General features: G+C 38.6%; 1 protein-coding gene across 3 annotated transcripts in view; it reads right to left on the bottom strand.

Moving 5' to 3' along the window:
- Positions 1-1,393: 1,393 nt before the first annotated feature.
- Positions 1,394-23,042, bottom strand: part of ARHGAP10 (Rho GTPase activating protein 10) — a 136,812-nt gene continuing 115,163 nt past the window's right edge. For 2 of the 3 annotated variants that reach the window (XM_021536597.4, XM_085579281.1), the window contains 4 exons: positions 20,869-21,031; positions 10,622-10,753; positions 9,618-9,709; positions 1,394-2,350 (listed from right to left, as the gene is read on the bottom strand). In XM_021536597.4, the coding sequence (XP_021392272.2) occupies positions 2,262-2,350; positions 9,618-9,709; positions 10,622-10,753; positions 20,869-21,031 (476 nt within the window). In that variant the 3' untranslated portion in view covers positions 1,394-2,261. Of the gene's footprint in view, positions 2,351-9,617; positions 9,710-10,621; positions 10,754-16,626; positions 16,702-20,868; positions 21,032-23,042 lie in introns of all 3 variants that reach the window. The other variant, XM_085579282.1, reaches the window with a different exon arrangement.

The following is a 23,042-nucleotide window of genomic DNA, read 5'->3' as shown; positions in this document are numbered from 1 at the left end:
AACAGGAACCTCAAAACATCTCACCTAAAGGTGAAACAGGCTCACAGGACTGGATGGAAGAGACACTAAGACTATTATTGCTTCTCTTTATAAACAATCTCAGTTATAAGGAAAAAAATCCCCACGACACAGAGCTAGAGCTGAGAAGCACATTGAGAATTTTGGAGGACAGCAGCCAGAACAAGATTGAACATGCAGGTTTAAAACAACAAAACAAACTGAAACAACATCCAAAGCTTGAAAGCTTAAAGTTATCAGAGCTTCACCATCTGACAAGCCAGCATACCTAGCTGCCACACCTGCAGGGCTAACACCAAAGATTTATATTCTCCCTCTCCTTTCAACATTTTCTATCAAGCAGTAGCCATGAAAACTGAGTTTGGCACACAAATCCCACCCTGCCTCCAGAATGACTCTTTAAGGCCACAGAGGAGTTGATAGAACTGTGGGCCCAGGCAACAGGAGACCCAGCCAGAACAGAGCTTTGCCACGTGAACAAATCTGAGCAAAGAAACCTGCAAGCTGTTGCTGCAAGTACTGGTGCAGCTATTTCCTTAACACTAAATCAAGGAGCAAATCAGTCAGAATTCATTTTCAGTGCTTGGGCTACTTCGCCAAGACAAGAACTGCCTAAAAGCTTTGGGCCAGAGAGTCATTGCTCCAATACTAGGAGAAATCTCCAAATGAAACTCCTCCAAGCAATGAGGGTCAGTGCTGGAGAGCTGTACTGGCTTGGCCCACCATTGCTCCATCTGGAAATGATTTGTGCATACTCCAGTGGTCTGTGTGGGCAAAGGAACAAATTAATGGCATAGAGTTAAATCCTCAGGGGGAAAAGCCATCCCAACCCCAAGGCAGCATTAACCATTAACTGGTTTACTAATCTCATTTGTTAGGGAAAACTTGCAAGCTAAGTAGAGCTGCAGTAAATGACTTGAAATCCACAGAGTCCAATTTAACAAATAAGTGAGCCTGTATTAGCATGTCATCCTGTCACACTTCCCTGCATTCTCTCCACTGTCTTACCTGAAGGACAGAAAAATAGAAAAATTAGTGATAAACTGCATGTGACTTTTTTAAAGTTCTACAACTTTTGAGGCATCAATAAGACCTTGCAGTTGACAATTAAAGAGAAGGAAGACAGGCAAGATGAACAAGCAGCTAAAACAGACAACAGATAAAATGCTGGAATTCTCTAGGATTCAAAAGCACCATAGCCAGAGATTCTCTTTTCCCTTTTGGTCTGAACTTCCAGTTGCCTATTTTGCGTGAGGAAAGCTCCCCATCCCTTTTGGAACCTGCCTGAGGCTGACTGCACAGAGCTGCCAATAATTATTTCATGCCACAACTTCCAGAACCAGAGCAAAATATTCTGCAACATAGGAATGACAAGTCAAATAACAAATAGCATTTTATTTCATTTACAGTGATATCTTTGAGTAGCAAAGGAACCACGACATATAGGAGCCTGTAATAAAAGTTCATGTGTCTTATCTTTATAAAATAAATGAAATCATACACGCAACATAAACAAATGTGCTCTTTGAAGACATTTGAAAAATGTCATGTCTTGGTAACTATTATTTTTTACTTACTGATGTCTGTTCTGCATTGGCTATTCCACTCTGAAATATAATTTAATTGTCAGCATGATAGTTTTTCTTATCCATCAGTATCTTCCAAACCTAAAATGATCATAGAATCATAGAATGGATTGGGTAGGGGGGACCTTAAAGACCATTTAGTTGCAGTCCCCTGGTCCACTAGACCAGGTTGCTGAGAGCCCCATCCAACCTGTCGCTGAACACTTCCAAGGGATGGGGCATTCACAGCTACTCTGGGCAACTTGTGCCAGGGCCTCAGCACCCTCACATTGTGTTAAAAATGGTGGCTAGCAAAGCATAATTTCCAGGACTCTTAAGTTGAGTCAAAGATCAACCAAATACTTGACTTCAAAAGCTATTTATCTTGCAAACACACATACTACTACTGCTCTTTACAACTGAAAAAACAAGCACCCTATTAAAAAATTAACCTACCCCTCCATCCCTCTTTCTTGCCCCCCCCCCCCCCCATTCCAACCCTCAAAGAACCATTTTTTTTAAATTCATATTTGGCAACACTTAATGTCTTTATACAGATTAAGATCTCCAATCCACAGTCCAGCTCTTCACTGATTAAAAGCAGTCACAAAGTAGAGACAAGTGACTAGAACAAAAATCCATGGATACCATGTACACCTTGGCGTTCAATGCACAAAGCTATAAAAACTGAACATAATTTTGTGGAATAAGTCCTCTCTTGCCATTTAATGTGCCTTCTAGCCATCCTGGCTCTCTGGAAAATTGCACTGCAAAAGAAAAAGACAGAAAATTAATGCATCTTTTTATGTTTGAATTAGTACTTTTCAGCTTTAGCTCCATGACACCAGGCAAAGCATCCATAAAAATTTCCCTTCATCTGCAATCACCAGTTTAAGAATCTGGCTAGGAAAGATAAAGAAGATTATTAACTTGACTTAAATACTTCATAATATACTTCTGCAAAGCCTACGTGGTGAACTAGCTTTTTAGGTGCAGGAGACTTCATTAAGGAAATGGTTAATGGAGCTTAGGACAGTTTTATAAAATAGAAAAATCTGTGCCTTAGGGGAGAAGTCAGAATCCATATCAAACAGTGGAAAACACTTTCAGTAGGTGGGGCAAAACAAGAACAAAAACCTGTCTTGAGCAGAAGTAATGAATCTGGAAGCTCAGAACCACAGAAGCACAGCATAGGACCTTACTTGGCATGAAAAGTAGGCATGGAAAGGTTTATAGGGGAAATAGAAGTGAGCCAGATGTCACTCCAAGTATCATCTCTTCAGAATAGAGCTGCTATTAGAAGTGACCAGTGGACAAAATCTGAATCATTCTTCTGATTAAATCCTCTCTCTGAAATTCAAATACATAGTGCAATTCACAAAACACAAAGCAAAGGCTTGAACTGCTCATTGTGCCATCCTAAGTGTTTACCACTGCTGATCCCAAAGTTTATGCAAGAGTATCCATTAATATAAAATAAGAAGTATTTCATTTTGGACTCTCGATGCCCCAGAAGATACTCTGTGAGCAAGAGAACTAATTAAATCTGACTTCCTGTATATATATGTTGACCACCTTTGACAGGAAGTTAAAAAAGCAGCATAAGCCTCCTTTCTTTGGAAAACAGGCTAAAAAGCCCTCAAATTCCCTTCTGAGATGTCTTTTAAGGATATAATACAGATACCTATTTATCTATGTAGCTGTAAAATCCCACCCTTTTCAGCAACCTATGGCACTCTCTACTGTACTAATTTATCCTCACAGTGCTTCTGAGCCAGACAGTATTTAGAGAAGACATCAGACAAATGCTGAAACGTGCTGCCAGCCATGTCAGTGCTTTATTTAAAACACATTAACACATTGGGAAATGTGATATTTGTAGTCCTCTACAAAAAGATTCCAAAGGAAAAATATGCATAGACAATTACCTTTTAGGATCTGTGCTCACACAGTAACTTACATTACCATTAGTAATTAGCAGACCCTCCTCTCCCTTTGTCCTTTCTATTCCACAATTACAGAGTACACATGCATTTGAAACTGCATGGCTGACACCACCACAAACCTCACTCCAGAAGCTGTAATTCTGCATTTCCAGCAGATGCACCAGCAGCCAGCCAAACCCTTCCCTGAGGTCCCCCATACCTATGCAGCACATCTGTATTACAGGAAACAACTCCAAAAAAAAAAAAAAAAAGGACAGATTAGGAAGAAAAGCAACTAGAAAGCGTAGGAGTAGGAATTTCTACCTGTCCTCTGGTGCTTAACCTTAATTTCCATTAGAAATAGGGTAGAAACCACTGGCATGTGAGTGTCTATAAATCCAAGGCCTGTTCAAACTGAGGGGAGCCCTCATCTGAGGGAATCGCACTGAAATTAAAATTTACCTAAAATTTACACAGAGGAGGAAATGCTCAAACTGTGCTGAATCACATCACTCAAAACAACACCAAGCTTCAAAAGAAATATTTTCCAAGCAAGTTTGAGAAGATAATGGTGAGCTCTGCACCCTGCAAGCACATTCATGGCCCAGCAGTTGGGTTTGAGTGACAAACACCATTTTCATGCCAGAAGACAAGACCTAGCTGGTACAACTGAGCTCTGGGCTTAGGAAATTAAATATTGCCCGTGTACATTACACAGCTCAGGGCCTCACTTGTTGGCAGACAGTTCTTTTAGACTCTAGGAAGACTGAAGAAGGAATTATCACTCAATTATACCTAAGGTCACCATTTCTAGAGATCTTTGTTTTTCAGAAAAACCCAGCAAAAAGTAATTCTTAATTTCCAGCAGTTGTGGTGACTGTGGTTGTCACAGCAGGGAAGGTTTCTGCCCCCACTCCAATCACATTGTGCAAGAAGAGGTAAGATACTTGTGTACATCACTGGCTGCTTCTGTAGGGAAAATATATTAATGAAGGTGCCACCCAAAAGTAAAGCTGCTTTAAGCTCCACTGATCCCATTTACTTTGCTAATCCATTTCCAAAGTACAGTGTACAACAGCATGTGTTCCTTTAAAATCAAAACCACTTAACTGCACAAACCCTATTCCTCTATTGAGCACAGCTCTTCTTAAACCCAGGACATGGCCTATTTCTGAAAAATACCCTGCTCAAAAGAAGGCATCTGTAGTGTCCCCCTTCTGTCATTTCTTCTTAGTCAACAACAATTACAGTTCTTAGCACTTTCTCAGGCCTGCCTCATGTAAAAACACCTTGATGCACAAACTACACACTCGGCCTTAAAACTACAACTCATTACTAGAGCAATCATCCCATAGGACTAAGGCTCATGTTGGCGCGGGACAAAAGGGAAAATACTTGTAGTATAAAATACAGAGCAGAGAACTAAACAGTAAATATTTTCATCAAGATTTAATGAGTGCATAGCAAGACTGCATGACAAGATAAGCACAGAACCACCACTAAAAACCATCACCTCTTAGGCCAGTGCAAATAGCAGCCAAGTTGAGAGCTCAGAGGGGGACAGTGACTTCCTCAGTACCTGCTGCAAGGCCTTTTCAGCAGTCTCACTCATGGAGGCAACGTGCAGGGAAGGAAGATGTCTGAGCATCAGTATGACAGCAAGTGCTATGGAACAATCACCCCAGCTCAAATGGGCCAACAAAATCTACAGACTTGGAACTTGCAGTGAGATCTGATTTCTTCTAATCAAGAAACACCATCAGGTCAACTTGGTATTTGCAGCATTGCCTCTTACTTTTCTGTATTCTCCATAGCTTTGATATTGCCAATGTTATTATTTTCTAACTGCAAATACATAAAATTTGCAAGCAGCTCTTCCCACAGACCCAATGCCATAAGCAGACTCTGCTCTGCTCTGACAGCTCAAATGCTTCACAGGTTTCAACTACAATGAGAGCAAGACTTACTTCCTCAGCAGTATTAGTTCATTGGCTGGGTGCAACTAACTTCAGCAAGACTGAATCAGACACTGATTCACACTGATTTCCACATCTTTGTGGAAACTGGCTGTTTTGGAAGCAAATCTGACCTGCAGGTGTCTGGCAGAAGAGGGCCTCCCTTTCTCAGGGATTGGCAATCAGAGTAAAAACCTCAAAAAGCAACAGAAATGAGGATTACTGAGAGCAACAGAAATCTCACTGCTAAAACCACTTTAGCACTAGAACTCACTTCCATAGAACTCAATGATGCTGACCAACTTTTCATCAGGAAATTCAATTAAAGCAACCAAATGTGCCTGCAAGCCCTCCATGTTTAGAAATCCCTTTGGGCTTTGAAACAATCCCTGTGGGTTGAGTTGATTGCAGAAATGGAGAAATATTTATCATGCTTAAGTTAGCCTGGAATCTGAAATTTCAAAACTTGCTGTTTCCTTTAATTATGCTGTAAGAAGCAGAATTATCTTGTGGACAGAACACAGGACTAGGAGTCAGGGACTCTTCTCCCCGTGAATGTTTCCAAGTGCTCTGAACTACACAGATGAAAGGTGCACCAGGAAGTAGCTCTATATCCATTTTTACCCCAGCATAAGAACCATTTGCACATACAGTGCAATGCAGTATTTTGGGAGTACCTCGTCCCTTTGATGTAAATCCTGGATTGGTCAGGACCATGAAGACAGACAGTGCAGGAGCCACAGCATGAATTAGCAGTCTCACAGGGCAGAGAGTGCCTTGGAGTCAAAACCAGGAACATTAACTAAGGCTGGCACTTTGTTACAATGAGGGAGAGAGATGGGGATGACAAGGGTTGTGTGAATGTGGCTTTTTGTATTCCTTTTATACTTTGTGGGGACTATGGGTGCCCCACTTTTCCTCAGGAACAAAACACTCTCTCAGTTTTCTTCATGTTTTCTCTCCTCTAACGGATTTTAAGAATTGTAAAAAGCCTTGATAAGAGCTATCTTGACAAGTTTTCAGGAAGCCTTCCTGCTAGCAGTTCTGCCAAGGAATTTTTATTGTGTAAATACTATTTAACCTATCTGAAACACTTCTCCTGAGTGAAATTCCCATTTACTGACTATTAAGCAGTCTCTTTCAAGAACCAGAAATTTAATAACACTTGGCTCCAAGACTGGCAAAATTCCAGTGCCAGGCAGTCTGATTATTCTTTCCCTGATTATTGGGAATATCTGCCTCAACAACAACAGACATGCCCAGCCAGCATATGTTTCTCAATCTCAGATCCTACTCTGCTTCTTCTCTTATTTGCCCTTATCCAGCTGCAAACTCTTCAAGCTTTGCTTCCAACCACTTGAATTATATTGTTATGTGCTGTCAATAATATAGCCTGTAACAACTGGGAAATAAAAATATTGGCACAGCCTAAGGCAAATTGAATTGAAGATTAAAAAAAAAAAAATCTAGTGGATATTGTTCAAATTACATTATTCATTTTCTTACACAATTCAATTAAATAGAAAGCTTTGCCTTTTCTTTTTAACTTACCAGATGGTGCCTCAGCATTTATATTCTATGGCACTTTAATGGAAAGACTGTGGGATTTGTGGAAGCACAATGTATATGCAGTACTGAAAACACCTGAATGTGGAAATGCTAAGGTTCAATACAGATTCCTATCAGGTGATGCAAAGCTTAACTTAAAATATTAGCAAATCTAACCTTGGCAGACCGAGACAGATTTTTTTTACCCTGTTTAGAAACAGGAAATGGAGATGGGAGCAAAGGTTAAACTCACCTTCTTGCACCAGTATTATATTTAGCAGCTATGACAGGTGCAAGACTACTTCCCTAAATGCCACTATCCTGTCTGAGGCTGGAGCAGCCAGAAAGACTCATCCAGAGTAATGACAGGTGAGACAACCACTGCAATCAACATCTATGGACCAAGAGAGACAAACCAAGAACGGGGAAGGGAACAGAAAAAAGGAAACAAAGCAGAAAAGAGAGGAAAGAAAAAGGGGAGAAAAAAAAGAGACAGGATTAGAAAGTGAGACAGGCCGGGTGGAGAAAGGAGAGACGGATAAAACCTTCACTAATGGAAGCAGCACTCTTTAGTAGACATTAATTTAACAGTTACTTTAATGGTTGATACTAGCTGTATGTCAACTTGATTGATGCGTTGTCACTTTGATAGTTAAGGTTATTGGTAGAGCTGCAGAATTGATGTATTATTACTTTAATTCTTCATTTGGGGGCTTTATTAGGGCATATGGGAATTTAAATTGAGTAACTAAAGAACCTGAATTGATTCACTGCAATCTGATTTCAGCACAGACACAGGGGTGCCTGATACAGAAAGAAAAGGCCCATGTCGAGGCATTTCAGAGGTTTCAAATGTGGAGACAGCCATGAAAAGAGCCATCCATGACATAACCTACTGGGAAAAGTTATGAAATTACCATTACATACACTTACTGCCTTATTGCTTGCACACTCTCCCCATTTTTTCTGCCAATCCACAGCCTATCTGAGGGTGAGAGCCCTGCAGGGCAAGGACAACAGCTGTGAAATAACCAGGATACAGCAGAACAAATCAAACCTAATGTGTTTAAGGAAATGTGAACTTTGCCATCAGAAATCTGCAATTGGGTTTTCCAAATGCAATCCATGCACCCTTTTTCCCAGGCTTTGGACCTTATTTTTCTGATGACATGGAAACAGTTACAGTTGAAACATTTCTCTACAGATGCCAGAGTCAAATTCCATACTTGTTTTGGGGTAATCCAACTCTCCAGTTGAAAAAGTCAACTGAGGCTGCAATGCACCAAATCATGGGAGCTTTGCCACCCCTTCCCGAGTTCTCATACAAGGAGAGAATGTTAACAATTGCTCTCACAGGAAAAAATGACACACAAGGAACTACTTCTTGAAAGACTTGCTTACCCCAAGCTAACACAACCCTTGCTGTTCTACAGCAGAAAGGCCTTTCCCAGATACCAAATCTTTTGCACCATGCACTAGATTTTCTTTCCTGTACACAGTTTGATGTCTGCTGAAGAGCCCTATCAATCATGTTTTAAAAAACTTAAATTAAAATATCTGGTGTTAAGGACTTTTAAAAGAGCAATCACTCAGCTAATTCATCTTTAAAAGGTTTCCCACCTAACTTGATTCAGACATGTTTTGCCTACAAGGCAGCTCTAATAGGAAACATCAAGAATGATTTTGTATAGTGGGTGCTAGTAGGGAAGAACCTAGTGAAGACCCCAAACCACTTTATACTGGAAAAAAAAAAGCTGAACTGAAGTCTGGACTAAGCTTGCTATTTACATGTTTTGGAGGAGACAGAGGACAGCAATATCCTATTATACATACAATTTAAAAAAAAAATTGCTAAGCTTCCCATTCTGCATCTTCAGAATTTTATTACAGTAGTCACTGGCATGAGGTTTAAAAACTAAAACCTTTCCTATCAATTTGAAGTCCCTGTGCATTTGCTGAAGGGTAGATCCATGGAAGCTCATTGAGAACAATCTTGAGCACAGGAATCACCTTCTGGATGCTCACATGTAATGCTATATTTGGATCCACAGAAATCATTTAACACAGGCCTTCATTCCACACCTCAGTGAATATTCCATTTTCTACAAGTACCTGCACACACTAATGCAGACCTTGATCTAAATCAGTAAAAACACTCTTTTTTCTTCCATTGTTCACCTGATTTACCTGGCACTCTGTTTGTTTCAGAATCCTGAAACAGAATTTTTTTTTTCTTTGAAGGAAAACCCCTGTGTTATTTTACAACAAGAGTTCACATTTTAAAAAATTCAGTTTCATAGGCCAAGGTGTTCTCTTCTATTACTGAATAACCTTTTTTTTTTTTTTTGGTACCACAACACATCTAAATGAAGCTGAAAAATTATACCAGTTGGAAGACTATTCACCCAAAAATCCAAAACATTGCCTCACAGTGCTAAGGATATGTTAAGTAGCTTCTTCATACCAGAAAATATCTCCATCACCAACTGTGTGCCATCAGCAATGTTGGCAGAATAGCAGTCAGGCTTGTATTTTTATCCAAAGCCATTTTAGCAGTTTTGTCAATTTGTTTTTCATTGCTTTATATTTACTCAAGCAACACTTACCATCTTCAAATATTGCTCCTATCTGAAATGACAATTCAGAGCTGTGTTCTGCTTCACATGGATAAACTGCTCTTGCTTTTCGGTGGGCAACACTGAAAAATGAAATTATGAATTATAGCAACTTTTTACTATTATGAAGACACTTCAACCATTCTCTCTCCATTCACATTTGGAGATGACTAAAACTTTAAACACAATCTCACATGCATCATTACAGGCTTATAATTCATACACACAGCCAAAGATGAAGCTTCACAGTTTACTGTTGGCATTTCTGAATATCATGCTCCCAACTTTCTGCACACTTATTTTTATGACAAACTCAACTTTCAACTACAGTTAAATTTTCTTCATGCGCTAGTCAGCAATGAACTCAATAGCAGGCAAAGTATAATATACTTCAAAAATCCAACCAGTAATATAAACAGGATTTTTTATCAAGTGTTGGAAATAATTGTGAATATACCAAACTACTTAATTAGAAAGGCAAGTATTATTAAATTTGAAGGGAAAAGCTAAGATGGTGAAGACCTTCAAATAAACAAACTCAAAATACTTCAAAACATGGAAAACAACATGGAAGGAAGCAGAAACAAGATGGAAAGAAAGCTGGACAAAAGAGTGAAAGAAAAGAATGAAACCACAGAAAAAGGAAGGAAGTATAGGATGAGAAACTTAAATCTGGCAAAGGTGGAAGAATCTGTATTTAAAAGACTCTAAGAGAAACACCGCAAGAGAGACACACTCTGAATTGTCCACCCGTTGTAAATACAGCCCTCCTGTATTAACCAGCAGACCACTGGCTCAGTGTGTGCCTTCCACCAAGGAAGGTGTTCAAAAGAAAAGTAAGATGAGGTAGACAGTTATTTTATTCTGTTAAAATTGCTATGGTTGCACTTCCTGGTATGAGATAATCACTCACATGCCACAGGAGACTATTTTCATAAAGATACAGAAAAAGGAGGCAAATAAAGAGCCAGCAAAAGTTGAAGTGCACACCATACCTTTCCACTGCTCTGTCAGTGCCAGTGGCAGGGCTGGGGAAGAAGAAAGTGGGTAGGGCAGCATCTGTGGCAGCTGGGTTAGCAGATGGAATGTTCATCCATGACACCATTGATGGGCGGCTTTGAGCAGGACTAAGAGGAAATACATTCCAGGCAGAATTAACAACATGAATAAAATTTCTTATCCTACCAAAATATTTGAGTCTTTATCACTGGATAACCTGTTAGATTTTTCAAATTCAAACCAAATCATATTGTCCAGCTGACTTTGCAGAAATGGCCATTGTATGATTCTGCACTCTTCCCTGGAATTCTTTTTTCTGCATGCCCTACATCTTAAGCTAAGGAGAATGACCTGAAATTCATGGCATAAACAATAAAAGGACAAAATTCCCCATTCCTTATCTAATAAAGACAGACAAAGTGATATTGCATAGAGCAGGCTATTATTTGTGCTGCCACTCTGCCTTTACAAGTTTTGATGAATCTATTTAAAAATCTCCTCAGTGCTGTACAACTGAGAAGATTTCTAAAGAGGCTGCAGCTATTCCAGCATTGGGATCACAATTCCAGCTCTGGATTGAGATCTTCATGGAACTGTGCAAACACTGTCTAAGTGGCTGCCCCCAGCAATGCATTGATCAAATATATATCAAGTGAATGGCTGAACACAAAGTTGCCACAAGAGGAGAAGAAATAGCAGGCAAAATTTAAAACTTGCATTAGTAAACACACAAAGTTGTCCCCAATATAAAGAACATTTCTAATTTTACACCTTAAAAGAACTGAAGTGGTCCAGCACTGGAAGGCTTTCATTCTTTGCATGGACAAAACAACAAATAGTCCAAAAGCTGGTTGTCAGCATATCTTTGGAACAAAGAGCTGGACTTCAAGCAGTTTCTAAGCAGAAGCAGAATTAAAATAATTTGCAAACAGCAATTGTTCCCTCAGAAGCGGAGGCTTCCCAATACAGCATTTATAACTTTGTCTTACTCCAAGATTAACCTCTTAGATACCATTGATCTGAAAACACCACCAAAATCTAAGACCTCAGTCAAGGTTTTTGTGGGAGTCTAAATGCACACCTAATCAAGATGGAGCAAACACAAGCAAAAAGAGGAATGAAGAATCAGCCCAGTAATAATTGTAGATGAATAAAGAAAGCAGGAAACCTAACTTAGATACCTGATTTTTATCTTATCATACACCCTTATATTTAATTTCTAAAAGAAATTATCATCATTTGTTGTTTGCACAACATGATTTACAATCAAATTCAACTTTTATGAACTCATATCTCATAGTCATTCTAGCAATTACATAGTTAAGCAGGCATTCACTTTTATTATTTTTTTTAATTTATTACATTATAATGTCACATTCCTTATTACAAGAAAATTATTTTTCCTTTGGAAACATATCAGATGGCATTTGAATAAAAACTGGAATTCAGAGTTTATAAAAGAGCATTCTATAGTTAATTCCACTAGTAAAATTGAAACTTAAATGTGCTGGAATCATAACCAGAAGGGTTTATCAAAACATGCTCTGCTTTTAAAAATTATCACATTTACCAAACAAGGAATCATATGTATTAAATTGAATGATGAGCAGGATTATGCTGCCTAGAAACATATTTTATGCTTATCTTGGGAAGAGGATGTCCAGTCATCTTTTCTGCCTGGGAATCCTCCACTGCACAATTTTTTACATCTTCCAATAATTACATACCTTTTGGAACAGCACCTAATTTTAGGGTTTTCTTTTACTTTAAATTGTCTTCTTCCTCCCATTTTTACCTAATAATTGAAACATTTTCCTCAGATAAAAGAAAAACCTTCAGCTAAAAGACTTCCTCCAGAGATAAACAAAAAAAAACCCTGAAAACTACAGCATTTGGATCATTTTCTCTAAATACTGAGGATAAAACAATTCTCAGTGGTATGGTAAAGTTTATAAAGTTTGCCAGAAAGTAAATTATTTCTTCATAATTTCCCACTCATAATGTCTAAGTGCAGAATTAATTTTAACTCAGCAGGTGAACAGAAGAAAAGTTTTTTAAAAGTGAATTTAAAAGAAGTCATACTTGCACAGACTAAACTCTTCTACTTAAAACGGTTCTGAGACTTAGAGAAAAAGTATTTTCCTTGCTATTTATTAAATTCAAATCAATCTCTTGGCAAGGTGGTTGGAATGACATGATATTTAAGGTCCCTTACAACCTAAACCACTCCATGATTCTGTGATAAGGATTGGTGTTAGTCTCATTTCTGAAACCTGTAAAACAGAAAAAACTGAAAACAGAAAAATAACACTCCAAGTATATTGCCAAAGGAGTACTAAAATGTTTCTAATGCAAACTATTCATAATTCAAGAATATTCTACCAAGTGGCCTTTTGTAGTGCAACCTCAGATGTGTGGTTTGATTTTCAACAAGTGAATATTAAAACTTGCATTTATTAAATATTTAATTGATAGATGCGTCATGTTAATCTCTGCAATTTACTCAATCAGCTCTAGAACAACACACCCCACCTGCACCTCACACACAGAATTAATGACTTCAAAGCAACACTCAGAACAGAAAGAACACAAAAGGAACCCTCTGACCCAGGGAAGCATTGGTCATTCATAAGAATACTTGGAATAAATACCAGATGGTTTCTTGCTGCGACTTGGAGGGGAAAGAAAGAGGGGAAAAAAAAAAGGAAAGAGGTGTGCACATAAAGGAACAGAAGATGAAATGAAATGTTCAGATCCATGCCATGGCATGTTAATTTCTCAAGTTACAGAGACTTAACAAGAAGCGCAATCTATCACCAAGTTACACTACACTGTCCTTTACTAGACAGGATTATATAGAAGCATGTTAAAATTGGCAGGTTTTCTACAAATTCTGAGCCACTTCAACTATAGTAGTGGAAAAACACTCCAGAAGTACAGGTATGTGGAGTGCTGGATTGCTCCCTCCCCCACTTTTTTGATGAATTTCCTTAATACTTTACAGCTGTAGGGAAAACACTGCAGCAGAATTTGCCTGTCACTTTAGGCTCCTGGTTACCCAGTAAGAGATCACGCTCAACCATCCAGCAGGAGACAAAAAAACCCAACACATTTTTCAATAGCAATAGTTTCACCATGGTAAGAAGAAAGAAACAAAGAAAAAATAAAAGTTGATAGCTTTAACTATTAAGCACATTCTAGAATTTATGGATTTTGTTGTGAGGTTGGTATTTTTTTATATTTATTGTACTTGGTTACCTCAGGAATCACTTCATTCTTGTTACTAAAACAGGAGGTTTTACTCAATAAGAAATATAATTTCCAATGCTGAGTTGTGTAAGCAACAAAAGGTTAGATTTTATTGTTTTTTCTTTGAAAAGGTTCTTGTCACAGCAAGGCTACCTTGCTATAAGGATTTGCACTCCTTGTTTATCAAGATGATGATATATTAGAAAGTATTGCACATGTTATCGCACAGCACCTCAACTTTAAGAAGGTATGTTGAAGAAATTCTTTTTCCTAAGGCTAAAATGAAGGCAATGCATTTCCTGCGGGTAGGAAAAAAAGCCAAAAAGGCTGACATAACCATCTCTCTTTGAGGAAAAAATGCTATTGTCTAGCATAGTGAACGATGGGAAAGGGGAGGAGGGAGGAATGGCTTTATTGAAAATAAGCTAAAGATTTTGTACTGATATTCAAAAAGAAATTTCTGAAAACAAGATTTTATTGGATGTTTATCTGGCTGGTTCCTAAGGTAACACAGCTAAAGAGCAGCCTCTTATCTTGAGAACAAGGAAGAGAGTCTGTGAAAAGAATCTACACTGCAACTCCTGAGAAAAAAAGGGTTGTTTCAGACAAGTTTGGCAGCACCACGGCTGTCATATCACAGTGTCTGGCTGACAAAGTCAATGAAAGCATTCTTGAAAGGTTTCATTACAAGATGACAGTGTGTATCAAAGGGTGTTGGCTATTTCTGATTCTTTATGCAATCCAAGAGTGACCACCACCTTCCTGCACGTTAAAATCCCTTTGTGCCTTGGGGAGTGGGGAGCAGAAAAATATGTGGCCAAAATTCTAGAAATTGTCATAGCTGCAGCAAAGCTGGAGACACACAGAAGGCCAGAATTTCCCCATCTGTGTTCCCCCTGGAAAGAAACTGCATCCTCAAAATTTCAAGTATGTGAAATGCACACAGCTTTCCTGAACCCTCATTTATACGGAGCACATCAGTCAGCACTGAAATAGAGGGGTTTTTAACTTGGATTGTGAAGTCTCAGTGAAGCAGCTAATGCATTAGTGAAATGATCTTTCACACCAGTCTGGTAAATCCAAAGCTAATGTCTACAGCAGCTGTCCCAAGTTAAAGCATTTTTAAATGATAATTCAGACAAAGCAAAAGTGAAATATGTACATCTAGAAGCTTATAGCTCACTGCTGCTCCTTTCAGGAAAAAAAAAAAAAAGAAAAGAGGGAGCTGTGTTGCCCTAGAGGAATACAAATAAAATAAAATAAAAATAATTTTTAAAAATTTAAAAAGGAAACCTTAGCTCATCCCAGTGATTGCATCCACACCCCTCCCTGCCCTGAGCACACACACCATTTAGCCTGTGCTCACACAGTAGTGCTGCTGTCAAGTTCCCTGGCAGCCAAGGAGATGGCAAGGTCTGTTTTGTACGAGCCACGTGACTAAGTTATATTATGCCTGTCTCAAAGAAGCTGCAAAATGAGGGCTCTTGCTCTGCTTGCATAACGAAAGGGTACAAAAAGAAGTGCCTGCTCTGCTAAACCTGCTCCCAAAGTGCTGAGTCACTGGAGAGGTGGCAGCTGAAACAAAACCAAACTGCAGAATAAGCACAATGGCCCACCAGCGGCTAGAGCACCTTCTTTCAATAAAATAAGATGATGACATTAGATATTATAAAAAATTTTGAAGACAGTGAAACTGAACTCGCTCATCATTTATGTAAAACTGCAAATTCACACCACTGCCAGAAAGTACAAAAAAGAAAGTAGTACCATTTTAAGGAGACTAGACATGCAGCCTACTGATGTAGATATAACAAGGCTGATGGGAATTCACACAGCAGTCAAACAAAATTAATAACTATCTCCAAGGCTTCTGTTATGTGCAGAACACCACTATCTCTGCCTGCCCTTGCCATCTGATGGCTCTTTTAATATCAGTTTGCTCACCAGCAATTTGAACAGCTTGAGATTTCATGAAGAATGAGTTAAATCTTCCCAGCCTGGTCACAAAGACCCTGAATGCTGCACAGCACAGATCTCATCACCATTCTGGATATTAAAAACCCCAAAACTAGGCCCACAGTGTAGCACTTACATCCCATTGAGCTGGTTAACAGGATATTTTAATGTCAGGAGAACCAATTAAGAAAAATTGATAAGAAATAAAAAAATAATAATAAAAAAAGACTGAATTATTTCATCTTCCATCAGTCCCTTTCACATTCCTGAAAATCCGTTTATCTTGGTGCTTCCATTTCTCCTCTGGGCTTTGAACACTTTGGTATTTGGACTGTCAGGACTGTACCTTGCATGCTCCTACAGAAGTATCCAAGGTGGGATTCAGTTTGGAAACTATGAATCTTACCATTCTTAGCTCAGAAACATAATTGCTTTAGCAAGCCCTGCATTCACCCACACTACTGAAAATGTTTGAGGGACAAGAGTGCTTTCAATCCCCTTGAACTGCAAAATCCCAAAGGCTTAGAGATGGAAAGAAGAACAAGCGAGGTAAACAGACACTCAGTATTATCTTGAAGAAGGCTATTCCATATCCTTCATCATAACTCCATCCAGAACAACCATCAAAAGTTACCATGCTCCAGCACCCTGTGAAACCCAAACACTCTGCAGTCTCAGATCCCAAAAAAAAAAAGAACTCTCCAGCTCAGAAACAAGACATAGTTTTCATTATTTGCATGAAGAAGTGATCATGCAGTAAGGGTAGGATACTTCCAACAAAAAAGGGAAGACTGACCTAATTCTGAAATCCCAGCACTGTGAGGGGTAAGTCTGTAAGGTCTGTAGATAAGTCCTGGCACAGGGTATTGTACTGTAAGCACAAAGAAATCTCGTGACAACAAGAGGCCAGTTACAGCAACAAATCTTTCCTTATCAGAAAAAGGTCCTCAGAAATATTAATTACAACACATAGTGAGTCCAGAGAATACCAAGTGTTCAGCTTTTTTGGTTCATTCTGAGGTCAAGTGAAAAAAGACATAAGGCAGCCCACAGTATTTTAGGACATGACTTGTAATCCACCTTTTGATAAATCAGTCATTGCAACGAGGGAAACCTGTACTAATCCATCAGAGGTGAGCTGCCATTACAGCCAGGACTCTGGAAAGGCTGAATAGGACAGGCCACAGATCAATAGATGATCCTGCAAGTAAATTCTATAATCAAACCACAACAGCTGCAAAAAAAAAGTTTCACTCACCCTTTTAAAATTTAATTACATCATTCCACATCTGATACCGAAACTTTGGTAATACCACCTCCTTCACTATAAGAGGACTTTAAATTACATTTCATCTTTACTTGCTTAAGTATATTTATTGGACGCCAAAGTGTATACCCAGTTTAGCTATCACTGTTGTCTTCTGCATGTGCAAAGCCATAGTTTAATGGGGTGAAATTCAAGTTTTGTATCACCAACTTTCAACTGCAGGTAAAAGGGAAGATTGACTATATCTCCACAGTTCAAATGCAGTTTAACACCTACCCTATCTACTCCATATCTCCAAACCCAAGACCATCACTATTATCAAAACAGTTTGGGGACTAGCTTAGAAAGGCTATCCAGCCTCTTAGCATCTGAAATCCTGAACTCCTCTTAGAAAGTTTGTCTTATACATTTTAAACTATAAAAAAATTGAGTTTCATACACCACAGGAATGAAAATCAGAGTGATTAGGGTGCACTATTTTTCAGTGCCAATTAGGAAGGCATTGAGAATAATGTCAGGGTCACATCCTCCAGCAAAAAGCTATCATGCCTCCTGAAAAAGAGATGTAGCAGATTTACTTACTTTTTAGGCAAATGCAATAGAAAAACCAGAAACTGTGTAGGAGAGAGTCTGTATGGACACTTAGAGAGGAAAAAAGGAAGAATGCAAATGCTGTGCTTAACATTAAACTGAGATTGCTGTTGCTGCTCTACCTTAAAGGGAAAAAACGTCCATACTAATGGAGGGCAATCTTTTACCCAGCTCACAACTATAATTAGGAATTTATGTTTGAGATCACCTTGTGCAAAACGTCCTTGGATAGAAGGTATTTCCAAACAGTACATGTTTATGACACAGTGCTCCATCAAGTAGAAGTGGTAATTTGCCCATCCTAGGCTAGTTGGAGTTTGAATCCTGTGTCTACAAAAACTTCTCTGTAACTTGGTGATTGACAGGGGGAAAAAAATAAAAGCTATGTTCTACCATAGACTGTATGTAAAAATAAAACATATTTATTTTTAGTATTTGGCTCTAAATGGAAGTGTGAAGTTAAAAATAACTTCAGGAAAAAGGTTAAAGAAAGTTTAGGGTGCATGATAGTCTTAAAGCAGCAAACTCAGGTCTCCACTGAGAACCACCCCTGCCAAGCATCACCCAAGTCTCTACTCACCCCTACAGCAGCACATGACAACACAGGACATATGCCTGATCTACACAGAGCTTTCAGAGAAAATCTAGCATCAGGCAGACACACACACACTTACAGACATGAAAACCAACAGCTTAACAGGGCTTCAAAATGGCACATATGTGAAACATCACCTTCAAGTTGCACCGTATGCACAGCACATCTTTAAATACTGACGTGACAATTGAGCAGTTGGGGCTTTGTGAGATATTTCAAATTGATGGCAAAGCCCTTGCTCTCTTAGCTTCTTTCACCACTCTGGACATGAAGCCCTTCCCAGAGCCCATCAGGAGGTGAGGGTGTATTTGCTTCCATTTGGTGCTAACCTCACCATTCTGGAAGCTGTAGCTCTTGCTTTGGAAGGTGGAAGAGGGAAAGGGCGCGCATCACAAAAATCTCTGCCAGGAAACATCACGGTGACAACAGCTATCATTCACTAGCTTCTTCTTTCTTGAAGCAAACTACAGATGTAAACCAGCTCTTGGAATAGCTGACACATCTTGACCCACAATGCAACATCCCTCCCCTGAGAAACAGTGCAAGCAACTCTTCTGCCACAAAGAAGTCACCATCATCTTGTTGACTGCATAACTCCGGAGTGATCGATCTCCAACGAGTAACACCCATATGTTATAAACATCAGCAGGAACTTGAGAAACCGGATCCTCTGGTATAATTCCATCTTCCCTAGACTCACTATGGCATTTGCTATAGCTCAGTGAACACCTGCAATACCATTTGAGAGATGATACTGTGGATTTAAGAATTGATTTTGTCCCAGTTTGGCTTACAATACAAAACATTTTGAAATCCTGCACAAACACGTTTGTTCTTCACCTTACTCTAAGGATTGGTCCATCTCATGAGAACACTCTACAACCAACGGCCAGTGCTAACATTTCCTGGAACTGGGAGAGCTACCAGAGCTACATTCTGCTATTTCTACACTGGAGCTGCTCTATGTTTTAGTTTGGGCTTTATTTGTTAAGGCAGGGCCCTCTGAGTCATCCGAACTAGAAGAGGAAGAGAAGCCAATTTGAGGTGAGAAAACAGAGCAAAGAAAGAATGTAGCGTTCACAGACTATTCTGTCACTGTCCAGGCTTGTTACAGAGGTAGCTCTTAAGCAGACTTCACAGACAGGCAAGTGGAAGAAAGAAACTACTTTTGACAAATTATCTAAATGCACATACCATGCACCTTTATTTTGTTCCTTCCAAGGAGAACTTTAAGTACTGTTTCCAACTGAGCAGAAAACCTCAAGCCATCAAGTCAGTTTTCCAAAACACCAGTTCAGTATAGTTTTTTATAAAAATTAACAAACACACACAAAAAATTGCAATATTCCTTCAAACACCTGAAGTTCCCAAATTCTTTGCATAAAACCAACACTCCTCCTTTTATTCTCTGAAGTGACATTATCACTATCCTGCTAAACCTGTGTTCCTTAATTAGCTTTCACTGACAGTCCAGTTTTATATCACTACAGCATCTTTTCCACACATGCAGCCCTCTTTGGTAAGTACAATTTATTGCTACTTGTACTCACTTCTAGAGGATAGTACAAGAGGATAAGGGAAGAGTAACTTCAGACCTCTACTGAAGAAACAACGTTATGGAAAATACCTATAATACTGGAATTCTTTCAATATATATGAAAGAAAAAAATTGTTCTAGTCAATCAACACTCAAGTCAGCAGATTAATAATTATTCTGTGACTATCTATATATTCTCAGATGTTACATACATCTATATACATATTTTACACTTGTTTCATCACCAGAGCTGGCTACTCAGAATGCCGTTATGGAAAATATTTGTAACAGATCTTTTCTCCAGACCTGTTCCTTCCATTGTTCTTGGCACTAAAGGCTGGAAAAGTTTGTCTTGATAGTAGTTAAAGTCTGAATGAATAGCAAACCGGAGAATTCAATTCAAGTTCAACTCTGATTTAAAAACAAGTTATGGTCAGCTTTTTGTGTATCAAACCTGAACATGTATTATAGAGATAGGACTAACATTTTGATGTCAATTTTTGCTAAATTTAAGTCACACTCAAAAACAGAACACTTACAGCATCTTCTGAAAGTGACAGACTGCACTTCCATTGGAAACCAGGCACTTAATTTGTTAAGCAGAGATTAAAAATAACAATGTTCTTAGACAATAGCATCTGAGCACACGCTCACTGTTAACCAAACCTAAAGTTGGGCCCAAAATCTTAACAGTATGGCATCTAAGTGCACCTTAATGTTTTCTTGAAATAAAACTAGGGTAAAATATCATATAGAGAATAACTTATATATTCACTGCTTAAATAAAAAAATAAAAAACATTTAAAATGTTATAACAGGTAACATGAAAATTAAGTAGATTCCAATAGAATATGAACATTTTTTTCCTACAAGCATTCAAGTAGGCTCTAAGCTCCACCACCACACATAAACACATCTTCTTGTAGCAGAAGAAAACAAACACAATTATATGCAATTTCTAAAAATCACTCCTCACCAAACTGAAACAGAAAATGTGTTTCACAATCATACCAGTGGAAACATCCTCACTTAATATTCAGTTACTTACAGATTTGTTGTCCAGCCTGCAAGATCTCCGCTGTCCATGATAAGGTGATTTCCATCCAAGAGCCCAAGTGGGCTGCTGGAGAATGCAGGTGTTGGAGATGGGGAAGAAAGAGAATCCATGCTCCCAGTTGGGGTGTCTTCTCTGGGAGAGCTGTGACTGTCAGCTAGGAAAGAGAGAACAAGTCAGGATAGTCAACGAATTATCTCATAAAGCTAAATAATCTGGCTTGGAGATAATGTCCTAAAATATATAAGAAAAGAAACCATTCTGTTCCATCTCCACCGGGTATTTTGGAGGACAAGAAATCTCCCCATATTTCTACAAAAGGTATAATTGCACAATTTCCCCCACAGCTCTCATCAGGCTTTCTTCACATACAACATATTCCCAGTCCCTTTTCAGCTGTGTATTATGTGAATGAAATGCTAAATTTTGGGTAGACAAAGGCAACACTTCTGATAAGAAAACAGTTTAGGCTATGCACACTTGCACATCACCCTGAAAACAGTCTCTGAAGATAATTTAACACACATTTGAGGAAATAAGTGCTCTCAAATACAATAAGCACAGTCTTCTCAAACATGAAACAATGACATTTAGAAAGGTCAGAATAAGCATGAGATCTCTAACAAACACACAATACCCAAGAATGTTACTTTTATTACTCCTTTCTAATGGTGTTACTTTTAAGAGAGCTCATTGTATTCTGATATATTTGTTTTCTTAGGCTACTCTTAGGATAGCACTTGAGGGACAACATATTCAGATATGATTAATTAGAAAAACATTAAAGAATAGCATTCCTATCCCAAGGACCATAAGATAAAGTTACCAATGTGTCAGAGCAGTCACTGCTAACTATGCTGACACATCAAGCCAAACGGCACATTCTATATTCTTCACTGAAAAGTAACCTTCACCCACATAACTTTTTCCTTTCAATCTTTATTTTTTAAATATCAGCTGCACATTTCATAGATTCTAAAGGAGGTTCATGAAATGAGGATGTTTGCAAGCATTAAAGTATCCACCATACCTAAGCCAGCATTCTCAAATGGGGCCTGTAGCTGTTTTCAATATATTAATATTTAACAGTAATAAGGATCAGTTCCAGCCACCCTTTATAAGGCTCCCTGCATCCCTTCCTCCATCCATCCTACTCCCGGTAGCACTCATGAACACAACCCACATGCCTTCCAAATAACCACCAGAAAAGTCTAGAGTAGATACTGCTGTTCCCACCATCTTTGTAAAAGAGTTTTGCTCTTTTGGGGCTGAAAGTTTTTGGGGAAAAAAAAATTAACAACTATGTTCCAACACAGCATCAAAATAATACAATCAATCAAAAGCTATTCAAATATTGTGCTGGCTTGACTAATTATATCTCCCATATACAAGATGAAGTCCTGTACAACATTACTTTCCATTTCTAAATTAATTAGCATCTGTTCAGGAACAACTGAGTTTAATTCTACTCCACCAAGCTAAGCACTACTGTTGCAATGATTTCATTTATGATTTTTTTGTTAATTAATGAAAAGCGCAACACCACAACAAAAATACTGTGGACAATAAAAAGTCACCCTTGATGGATAAAATCCTTCTCATAACTCTTATCACAGCCTCAATTTCTTCTGCTACAATAGCTCAGAGTTAGAAAAGTCTTCATCTGCTTCCCCAGCCATCTCATCCTCACCCCCTCCCAGAAGCTCTGAGAACACCTTCCCAAGAGAGTAAAATGACATATAACTGAAAACAGTGAAATGATAAGTGATCATCTGGAAATTTCTCCCCAAGCAGCTGCTAATTTAAGGATCTAAATTAGCCTGTAGTACCAAAGTGTGATATGCTCTGAGGAGGAGAACATTACCTGGGAAAATGAGTCACTTGCACTGTGGCCCAATCCTGTTTACCTGGCACCTCCCCACTGCACCAAGGCCATGGTGCTGCTGCTTCATATTTACATAACATGAGACCCACAGGAGTGTCAGGTAAAAACTAACTAATTAGAACTCATTTGCAAATGTATGTGTCACGTACATCTGTCACAGATAAACATCTGAGAGGTTAGACAGTGGTACTGCAACCTTATTTCATAAATTCCTTAGAAGTAGAGTCCTTTTAATCTATCCAAATTTCCTTTCAAAGCAGTAGAAGTATCACAGTCTAGATTA

This window comes from Lonchura striata, chromosome 4, assembly GCF_050655825.1.
Source record: "Lonchura striata isolate lonStrDom1 chromosome 4, ASM5065582v1, whole genome shotgun sequence".
NCBI lineage: Eukaryota > Metazoa > Chordata > Aves > Passeriformes > Estrildidae > Lonchura > Lonchura striata.
The sequence above is the reverse complement of the archived record's forward strand: the minus strand, read 5'-3'. Positions and strand labels throughout refer to the sequence as shown.